The 10,923-nt window shown below is 35.4% G+C and overlaps 1 protein-coding gene across 1 annotated transcript; it reads left to right on the forward strand.

Annotated features, from left to right (window-relative positions):
* Nucleotides 1-3,804: 3,804 nt before the first annotated feature.
* LOC107832689 (WAT1-related protein At1g09380-like) lies at nucleotides 3,805-7,622 on the forward strand. Its single transcript, XM_016660553.2, has 7 exons — nucleotides 3,805-4,171; nucleotides 5,571-5,633; nucleotides 5,768-5,884; nucleotides 6,254-6,503; nucleotides 6,639-6,794; nucleotides 6,986-7,137; nucleotides 7,226-7,622. Exons 1-7 carry the CDS (start codon nucleotides 3,996-3,998, stop codon nucleotides 7,437-7,439), a joined length of 1,128 nt encoding a protein of 375 aa, XP_016516039.1. The 5' UTR covers nucleotides 3,805-3,995; the 3' UTR covers nucleotides 7,440-7,622.
* The last annotated feature ends 3,301 nt before the right edge of the window (nucleotides 7,623-10,923 follow it).

Here is a 10,923-nt window from a genome sequence, read left to right on the forward strand (position 1 = left end):
TGAAGCAAAAATACTCATTTAGCTACAATTTTCTTTCCAATAATTTAATATGCCCAAAAGGTTATTATTACTATAGCAAGTTTCAACTCGTGGTAAAATCTAATAATTAGCTATGAAATTTTACCATAGCAATAAATTCGTGGCTAGATTATTCCATATTGACAAATAATTAAGTTACTAAGCCAACTATTACCACAAATTTTCAGGACCTAAAGCAAAAATATCTATTTAGCTATAATATTTTATTTTAAATAATTTATTATGGTTAAAAGGTTACTTTTGCTACGGTAACTTTGAAATTATGGCAAAAACTAACAATTAGCTACAATATTTTGTTATAGTAATAAATTCGTGGCTATATTATTTACCTATTGCCACAGTTTTTTTTTATAACTTGAAGCAAATGTATTTCTTTAGCTATGATATTTTGTTTCAAATAATTTTTTGTAACTAAAAGGTTATTATTGCTATAATAACTTTTAACGCGCGGCAAAAACTTATGATTAGCTACGCAACTTTATTGTAGCAAAAGAATTGTAGCTATTTAGTGTCACGACCCCATTTCACCCTCCGTAGGATATCGTGATGACACCTAGTCTCTAAGACTAGGTAAGCCTAATGATTTGCGAAAATACATAATATAAAACTGAAGCCCAATTCTCAACACATGAAATAAATATAAAACTGTCATTCAATAATTACAACTCCCAAAACCCGGTGAAAATAAGTCACAAGCTTCTAAGAGCAAATACTAAGTGTCTCTATACATCAGAGTCTAAAGAAAAAAAAGAAAAATAATATAGTAAAGATAGAGGGGGACTCCGAGGTCTGCAGATGCTGGCAGATATACCTTGAAGTCTCCACGTGCGGTCCAACTCACTGGTATTTAATTTGGTGGGAAGAACCTCGATCTGCATAAAAAAATGTGCAGAAGTGTAGTGTGAGTACACTACAACGGTACCCAGTTAGTACCAAGCCTAACCTCGGTAGAGTAGTGACGAGGTCAGGCCAGGGCCCTACTGGTTTAAAAGAGAAATAAGGCAGAAGATGTAATAATATTTTGAAATAACTGAGAATTTAAACAATAAGAAGTTTCAGAAAATATCAGCACGATAAATAGAAGTAAACAACAGGGGCACTCCTGAGGTACCGCCTCGTAGTCCCAAATGTAAATATGCAGTATAAGAGGATCTCCTGAGTAAACGCCTCGTAGTCCCAAAGTAAATATGCAGTACAAGGGGATCTCCCGAGTAAACACCTCGTAGTCCCAAAGTAAATATGCAGTACAGGGGGATCTCCCGACGAACCGCCTCGCAGTTCCAAAGTAAATATGCAGTACATGGGGATCTCCTGAGGAACTGCCTCATAGTCCCAAAGTAAATATGCAGTACAGGGGGATCTCCCGAGGAACCGCCTCGTAGTCCCAAAGTAAATATGCAGCAGGTAATTGAAGGAAACACTAATTTTCAGCAAGAATCTTACAGTTAAAGATTTAATTCAAATTAAGAAAAATATGTAATTCAACTAATTATGTTGCACAAATTGCAAGTAAGAGTTAAGGCACGTAGACATGCGATACTAGGTTAAACATGATCACTACATATGCTAAAGCAACTCAGTAAATAAATTTTAAAAGGAGACAACTCAGTTAAGGAATTTAAAAGATGACAAATCAACAAGAACCGAATTTTTCATAATCAGCTCGTGTACGCACTCGTCACCTCGCATACACGGTGCTCACATATCACAAATTGTTACAACAGTATCAAATCCTAAGGGGATTTCCCTTCCCCTCCCCTCCCCTCCCCCCACAAGGTTAGACAAGTCACTTACCTCAAATCTTGCTCAATCAGTCAAGTAGTATGCCTTTCCCTCGATTTTCCAACTCCGATCGACTCGAATCTAGTCAAAATAATTTCATACTATAAATATAACTACAAGAAACTAATTTAATAATAAAACTACGACTTTAGGAAAGAATAAAAAATTCGGCCCAAAAAGTCGACCGGGCCCACGTCTTGGAATTTTGTAAAAGCCATAAAATACGAACACCCACTTGACCACGAGTTCACCCATACCAAAATTTCCAAAATCCGACACCAAATCACTACTCAATTCCTCAAATCAACTCTCCAAACCCTTAGCCTCAAACTCCCACATTCCACCTTAAACAGAGACAATCTAGGTGGAAAAATTAATGGGGAAACAAGATTATTGATAAAAAAAAATAATAACAAGAGACTTGCCTCAAGAAATCCCTCAAAAATGCTCTCCAGAATCGCCAAAATCGAGCTCAAAATGTTTAAAATGAGCAAAAATCGCGAACCCTTGCATAAGTGTTCTGTCCAACATTTTCGCTTCTGCGGACACTTAGCCGCATCTGCGGCGTCGCAGAAGCGACAACATACCCTCATCTGTGGTTCTCTCGCTCCTGCGGTCGACTCTTCCTCACCAGCGGCTCTTCCGCTTCTGCGGTCCAAATCCTACTTCTGCGGGTGCGCATCTGCGCCCATACATCCGCTTCTACGGAAAGGCCTCCCCAAGCACTCGTCCACTTCTGCGATCGATCTTCAGCAGAAGCGACTCCGCTTCTGCGGCCCTCACAACGCACCTGCGACCACTGGCCAATTCCCCTAGCCCCGCACCTGCGTTCCATTGCTCGCTTCTGCGGGTTCGCACCTGCGGTCAACCTTGCGAAAGTGCGATTACACTAGAACCAGCCCAGCACCAGAAAATCTTCTTAGTCCAAAATTGATCTGTTAACCATCCGAAACTCAACCGAGGCCCCTGGGACCTCAACCAATTATACCAACCAGTCCTAAAATATCATACAAACTTAGTCGAGCCTTTAAATCACATCAAACAACGCTAAAAACACAAATCGCGCATTGATTCAAGCCTAATAAACTTTAAAACTTCAAACTTCTACATCCGATGCCGAAATCTATCAAATCAAGTCCGATTGACCTCAAATTTTGCACACAAGTCATAATTGATATTACAGACCTACTCCAACTTCTGGAATAGAAATCCGACCCCGATATCAAAAAGTCCACTCCCGGTCAAACTTCTCAAAAATCATCCCATTTTCTAACTTTCGCCAATTGACGGCAAAATGATCTACGGACCTCCAATTCAATATTTGAACATGCTCCTAAGACCAAAATCACCCTACGGAGCTATTGGAACCGTCAAAACTTCATTCCAAAGTCGTCTTCACACAGTTCGAACTATGGTCGATTCCAACGACTTAAACTTCCATTTTAGGGAGTATGTGTCCCATTTCACTTCGAAACCAAAGACAAATCCTCCCGGCAAGTCACAAAACCCAAAAATGAAATAGAGGGAGCAATAAATAGGTATTCGAGGCTAATACTCTCAAAACGACCGGTCGAGTCGTTACATTAGGTAGTTATTGCTACGATTGTTATCAATTATAGCAAAAATAAGGAATTAGCTTTACCAATTTAATTTTCGTGGCTAGCAAATTTTACAAATTTGTAAATAGCCAAAAAATTCTAATTTTTGTGGCTACTGTTAGGTATTAGCCACGATTTTTAAATTCGTAGCTAAAATTTTGTAGCAATAAATACATTTTGTTGTAGTGTAAATCGGGAACAATAATGTAGTAGGTAATTAGCAAAACTATTCAGAAAATATTCAAATAAATCTTTGTATTTATAAATTGAATATTCACACGGTCCATTAATGAGTGCACAGTGCACACATGCCTCACTTGTTCAAAAACTGTTTATTCATCTTATAACAAAGCTTCTCGTTGCACATGTCTTTCTAGTTCTCTCCTAATTAATTGTTCGTATAAGAACTCATTCTTATAGCTGGTCATCTCTATATACACAGTCACCTTTCACACCCTAACCCCATTCTTCTATATTTAAAGCTAAGTATACAACATATGTACTAGTAATGTAACTATAGCTTCCTATAAATTGAATATAATCTCCTTTTCTTGTTTGAGGAATTGTTTGGAAAAAATGGGCAAAGATTCATTGCCTTTCTTTCTGATGGTGCTGGTGCAATTAGGTGGTGCTGGCACGGCTGTCATATCAAAGCTTGTTATGGATGAGGGCATGGACCCTTTTGTCCACTTGTCTTATCGCCAGATTTTTTCCACCATTTCCATTGCACCCTTTGCTTACTTCTTCGAGAGGTAATCTTACTCAAACCCTATGCAAAAATATGTTTCTAATAATCTTGCTTTCTGCTATTTAATTTGTTCCTCTTTTATTTCTTATGATACAAGTTTTCTCCCTTCTCTTTCTTCTTCCCAATCGGCTGATAAAATATACTATTTCTTAACGATAGTCAGATCAAGTAGAAAAGTAATTTCACATTATTTATCTTCTGTCAATTTGTTACGTACTAAATAACTCAGAATACGGTTTTACCTTTTCGTATCGCTTCCTAAGATAAGTATATTAACACAAGGTTGACAACACATACCTATGGCTATTTCATTCTAGCCATGTAATTTGAAATCTAGTCTTCTGTCTAAAACTGTATGTTTATCGGTGTTTCATTAACATTTCATCTCTCCATAGTACTATCTGGTATTCTGCTTGCAATGTTCAACAGAATTATTACTTTGCTGAAATTTTTTAAGTTTGAAATGGAAAAAATTGCAATATGCTATTTACAATCTCAAAATATAGTTTAAAATGAATCCAATGTTGATTTACTCTATGAATTGATTAAGCTAACGATTGAAAAGTAATATCGGCATATAAATTAGCTATGGTTTATCACACTTGTTATATAGTTTCTAAATAAAGGAAATGTTATTCCAAATTTTCTATATTAAAGTTCACACCAAATTTGAATAAGAAAATTCTCAAGAGTTCAAATCCTTTTTGAGACAATAGTCAGACTTCAGCACATGCATACAGCCGCGCAATACAAAACCGCCACATGTAAAAGAAGTACAATGATATAGCTCGATCGTATCGACTTTTCTTTTTAATTCTATATGGATAAAAATAAATTTTATATATATATATATATATATATATATATATATATATATATATATATATATATATATATATATATATATATATTTGACGGTAAGCAAATCAAAACAATAGATGATTTCTTATAATTTGAATAGAAAAAAATAATCATACAAATATTTCGACAAATATATTTTATATTTAATAATGATCTCCTAGAAATCTTTAAGATTTGAATCTCGCAAACGATGGAGTATTCTATTCATATACAGTAGTATATGTATCAAAGCAAAGGGATTTGGTGACAAGAAACTTTTATTAAAGGGAGCTTCTCTTTTCAGACTATGGTTCCCAATTGACATATCAAATTAGTGCAGTATATTATGTAAGAAGCTTTTCGAGTAATGCTCCTTTTTCTAATATTTTTTAAATTAAAGTCTGTTTTATGGTGGCGTCGAGTCACCTCCCTACCAGTCATATTTTACCAATAAAAAGCATGTCTACACTGGATTATATTATCAAACCTGTGCCCAATAATATTACTTTCTTTTTGCCCAAAATAATATTCATTGCTACTAAAGATTTTGTGTCCAACCACAGGAAAACAAGACCTAAATTGACACCGTCTACAGTTTTCCTAATTTTCTTGTGTTCTATTTTCGGGTAAGAAATCACTTAAATTTCCGCCCTATTATTCCTTGTTTTACATGGTTAAATCTTTGAATCAAATTACATAAAGGAAATATTTCAATAAGTGCTAGTATAATTAATTTTTCGTTTGCATTATATACTTGCAGGGTAACTGCAATGCAAATGACATATCTCATCGGATTAAAGAATTCCACGGCAACTATTACAACGGCCCTAGCTAACTTAGTCCCAGCAATTACATTCCTTCTTGCCATCCTTTCCGGGTAAATATTCTACACCATCAGATAAGTATACATAATAACATGTCAAATTACATTTTCACAGTATATCTATAATACTTAACTCAGTGGCGAAACTAGAAATTTTTTCAAGGGTATTCAAACTTGAAAGAAGTGAAAAAAATATCCGACAAAGAGTGTTCAATATGTGTTATATACCTCTGAAATGTAATATTTTATCTATATATACAGTGTAATTTTTTTACGAAGGATGATCACTTGACCACCCTTGTGACCATGAATCTTCGCCACTGACTTAACTCCGTTTATTAATTATACTAGCTCCTTTGAGGAAATATGAATATTTTTTTAAAAGAAAAATGTCTAATTTAGAAGGTTTTATTTTATTAATAGGCTTGAAAAAGTAGGACTGAGAACTAAAGCAGGGTTAGCCAAAGTGTTGGGAACAATACTGTGCATTTGTGGAGCTATGTTGCTATCATTATATCATGGGAAAGTGGTGATTGGCCAATTGCGGATTCACTGGAAATATTCAGAACAAACAAGCAAAAATATTGAAGCCAACAGCCATGGCAACTTCTTCTTGGGACCTTTTCTAGTCATAATCAGCACTATCGTTTACTCTTTATGGTTAATCATACAAGTACGTAATATTTTTGGCATTTCAATCTTTCTCCTAATAAAGTTACGTTTTTAAGTCCTAATCTAGTTTAAATTAATTTTCTTATACTGATCTGTTTTCTTCTTAATTATATTATTATTTGTTGATGTAATTAAGCCGAGAGTGAATGAGAGGTATGCAGCTCCATACTCAAGCACAACGTTGATGTGTTTCATGGCAAGCTTGGAGTGCGTAATTGTTGCAGTTTGTGTTAATCATGACAAAACTGCCTGGTCTTTGAACCCCATTAGAGCTATTTCAGTTCTATATAACGTAAGTACATATCGTGTTTATTTTAACTTTTCATATTCTTGTTTTTGAAGAATTAAAAAAATAAAATTAAGATTTCATAAAGTTGAAAGTCTAGCGTGGATAATTAATGAGTCACTTAATATTAATTAATTTGTGATGTCACTTATTTTTCTATTATTACTTACACATCTTTTATTTTCTGTTTATCGTAGGGAATTATAAGCTCGGCACTAGCATTCTATTTGATGACATGGTGTATAAAAAGAAAAGGACCTTTGTATGTCTCTGTATTCCTACCCTTGCTATTAGTCATTTCTGCCTTTCTCAGTTGGACACTACTTGGCGAGAAGTTATACGTTGGAACGTAAGTCAAAATTCAAACAAAAAAATTGAAATTCTTTTGTCTGTTATTTCTTCTTATTTTTTTTCCACATCATGTGCACTTTGACCAGAGTTGTGGGGTCAATCTTGACTGTTATCGGACTCTATGGTTTTTTATGGGGGAAGAAAAAAGGGATGGAGCGTACCACAGTAGTACATGTTGAGGAGGAGAAGGTATTTAAAGAGAAGAACCAGTTGACCAAGATTGACTTGGAATTGCAATTCTCAGAAAAGACAAATGTCAATTCAAACAAGAGCTTCACAAATGGCCAAAGCAAGATTTGATTTACTGTTAATGATCAACCTTGTCATTTTTTGTAGCAAAGTGCATTGCAGAATAGAATTCATGTTTTTGCTGTTCCTGTGTGAATACTTTGGGCCACAATTTATGTAATGATTTGGGAAAATTAACTCCTATAAATTTTGGGCCATAAAATTTATTACTAATATTTAAATGGTTTGGAATGACTTTAATTTATGTAAATGGTTTGAGAATTTCTTTTACGAATACAAAAAATACAATAATTTTGAATTCATTTTTTATTCATAAATACCCGTGGGAATTACATAAGCACTATAAGAAAAAGTCTATTCTCAATGAAATAAAATGGTCCTTGAAAATCTAATTCTGGTCCTTAAAGGTCAATAAGCGATCAGGAAAATCTAGTTTACATATATAATCAATAAAATCTATATACAAATGCACGGGATGCGTGCCTCTTTAGCTTCCAATATTTGTGAACGGATTAGGCCAACCACTACCCAATTTTAGTTTCAACTTTTATTTTATTTCGTGTTCCAACCATGATTAATTAGTTTCCTTCTATTGAATTCAATTAGCCCAAAGATATTCTTAATATAGTGTGATATCGTTCGCTTTGGACCTAATGAGCCAAGCAATAGTCATGATAGTTAGTTGGTTGTAACTTAAGTTTGCTATGGTTAGTAGTAGAGTTAGTTAACTACACCTTAGTAGTAGAGTTAGTTAACTACAGTTAGTGGTAGAGTTAGTTTTTTTTTTATTTCTACATATATATGTACAGCTGGATAAGAATTCAATTGAATCTTCTAGAATATTCTGTAATGACCCAACCGGTCATTTTAACTTTTAGAACCCCGTTCCCTAAAATAAATCTTTCCGTAGGTGCTTGTAATGATTTATGACTTGTGGGGATGGTTGGTTCGGGATTTGGAAGTGTTTGAGGTGAAACCGGAATACTTGGTTCCTTAAGTTGGCCTTAAAGTGCTAAATTTAATTTCGGTCAACATTTTGAAAAAACGATCCCGGAATAGAATTTTGATGATTCCAACAGCTCCGTATGGTAATTTTGAACTTAGGAGCGTGTTCGAAATTTTATTTCAAAGTCTGTAGTTAAATTAGGCTTGAAATGGCTAAAAACAAGAATTTAAGTTTGGAAGTTTGATCGATGAGTTGACTTTTTGATACCGGAGTCGGAATCCAGACTCGAAAATTTTTATAGCCCCGTTATGTAATTTATGACTTGTGTGTAAAATTTGAGGTCAATCGGAGTTGATTTGATAGGTTCCGACATCGAATGTAGAAGTTGAAAACTCTTAGTTTTATTAAGCTTGAATTGGGGTATGATTCATGATTTTAGCGTTGTTTGATGTGATTTAGAGGTTCGACTAAGTTCGTATGATGTTTTAGGACTTGTTGGTATATTTGGTTGCCTCGGGTGAGTTTCGGATGGTTAACGGATCAAAAGTTGGACTTAAAAAGCTGCTGTAATTTTCTCTTCTGCTGTATATTCTGGGCTGTGATCGAGCCCCAGATCGAACCAAGATATCGAATCCACGATCGAGGCCTAAGTCGAAGCCAGGGACGAGGCTCAGTATCGAAGACTCGATCGAAGTCAAGGCTCGAGGGCATGATCGAAGGTAAGGCTCGAGGGCTAGGATCGAGACCCATGCTCGATGCCCTGATCGAGGGCTCAAGCTGGAAGCCATGATTGAGGCTATGATCGAAGGCCTAACCTCGATGCACTGATCGAGGCCATGACCGAGGTCCAGGCTCGAGCCTGTGATCGAAGCCCCGATCGAGGCCCAGTTCGAGGACCAGTTCCGAAGGCTGCTGGGCAGTTTTATAAAAAGAGGGCATTCGTCCCATTTGCCATTTTTGACGAACTTGAGCTTGAACAGAGACGACTTTTGGCAGATTTTCGAGGGAAAAACATTGGGGTGAGTGATTCTAACTCGAATTTGGTCTACATATACAAGTATATCATTGTTTTCACAATTTAATTAGTGTTTTGAGATTGAAAAGTTTAGAAATCTCATAGAAACAAAATTTTGAAATTTCGGTATCGATTCGGAGTCGGATTTGAGTGAAACTGGTATGGTTGGACTCGTAATTGAATGGGTTGTCAAATTTCATAACTTTCGCCGGATTCCGAGATGTGGGACCCACGGGCGAAGTTTTAATTAATTTCGGAATTTTTATTAAAAATATAGTATTTCCTTATAGAATTTATTTTCTATAATTTTTAGTGATTGTATCGAATTATTTTGTCTAGATTCGAGCGAGACAGAGTTGGATAATCGTGAAAAAGGCAAAATTGTGGATTAAATTGGAGCAAGACGAGGTAAGTCTCTTGTCTAATCCTGTGAGGGAGAAATTACCTCATAGGTGATTAAAAATTAAATAATTATTGCTAATTGTGGGAGGCTACGTACGCACGTGGTGACGAGAGTCCGTGCGTAGCTACTATTAATGCTAAAGTCCGAGTAGTTTAGGACTCAAAGCATGCCTTACTTGTGTAAATTGTATTCTTTGATTTATTTATATTAATTGATATCTATATGAATATATTGTAAATTGTTAGATAAAGATATTAAAGGATGGAAATCTCATAGGCTTGATTGTCTGTTTAAATCAATTAATTGTTAAAAGAGATTGTTCTCCTCCCAAATTCATCTTATAATGAATATACTCTCCATCCGGAGGCACATAAGAAAATGTCCTCCTTTCTTGTGGAGCGGGCCGAACGCCTCGGCAGGATAGATGCATCTATGGATCGCGCTGCACGTCCCTCGGCAGTGTACACGACACTCTGGATCGGGCCGTACGTCCTCAGCAGAAATCGTGCTTAGTAATAATAATTACACGATACTTTAATAATTTATTTCAGCTTGAGAAGCTAATTAATTTATTTGAAAATCCTTGGAATTTAATGAATTATTATTCTTGCTTGTTTATGGAATTAATTGTTACTCCTGTAAATGAGATTTAATTGATAAATTAGAATTTTTCTGAATTGAAGGAATTTAATTAATATATTGAGATTTGTTACATTTGAAGGAATTTGATTATCTCTGCTGATTAAACGAATTATTGTAAATTCTGTAAATCATGCTAATTTAAATATTCTAGTTATATTTCAGTTATTATTATTGACCCATAGTGAGTGTCAAAGTCGGCCATCTCGTCTCTACCACTTCGAGATTAGGCTTGATACTTACTAGGTACACGTTGTTTACGTACTCATACTACAGTTGCTGCACTTTTTGTGCAGGATCTGAGACAGGTACTAGTAGAGGACCTATCATCACATACCCACGTCATCCCGAGGCATAGTGGTGAGCTGCCTTTTCTGAGCCGTTCTGCAGCTACCAGTGTCTCTTCTTATATTTATATTCTGTCTATTTCATTTCAGACAGTATTTGGAGTTTTGTATAATCTACTAGATGCTCATGTACTTGTGACACCAGGTTTTGACACACACATTGGTAGAAGTTGGTATTTTATTAT

The sequence above is a fragment of the Nicotiana tabacum genome, chromosome 19 (genome assembly GCF_000715075.1).
Source record: "Nicotiana tabacum cultivar K326 chromosome 19, ASM71507v2, whole genome shotgun sequence".
NCBI lineage: Eukaryota > Viridiplantae > Streptophyta > Magnoliopsida > Solanales > Solanaceae > Nicotiana > Nicotiana tabacum.

What these genes read in the sequence shown, in the direction of transcription:
- LOC107832689 (XM_016660553.2), top strand. Translation starts at nt 3,996, where the DNA reads ATGGGCAAAGATTCATTGCCTTTCTTTCTGATGGTGCTGGTGCAATTA. An exon ending in CTTTATGGTTAATCATACAA is followed by an intron (nt 6,504 to 6,638) that starts GTACGTAATATT and finishes GATGTAATTAAG; the next exon opens with CCGAGAGTGAATGAGAGGTA. An exon ending in GAGAAGTTATACGTTGGAAC is followed by an intron (nt 7,138 to 7,225) that starts GTAAGTCAAAAT and finishes CACTTTGACCAG; the next exon opens with AGTTGTGGGGTCAATCTTGA.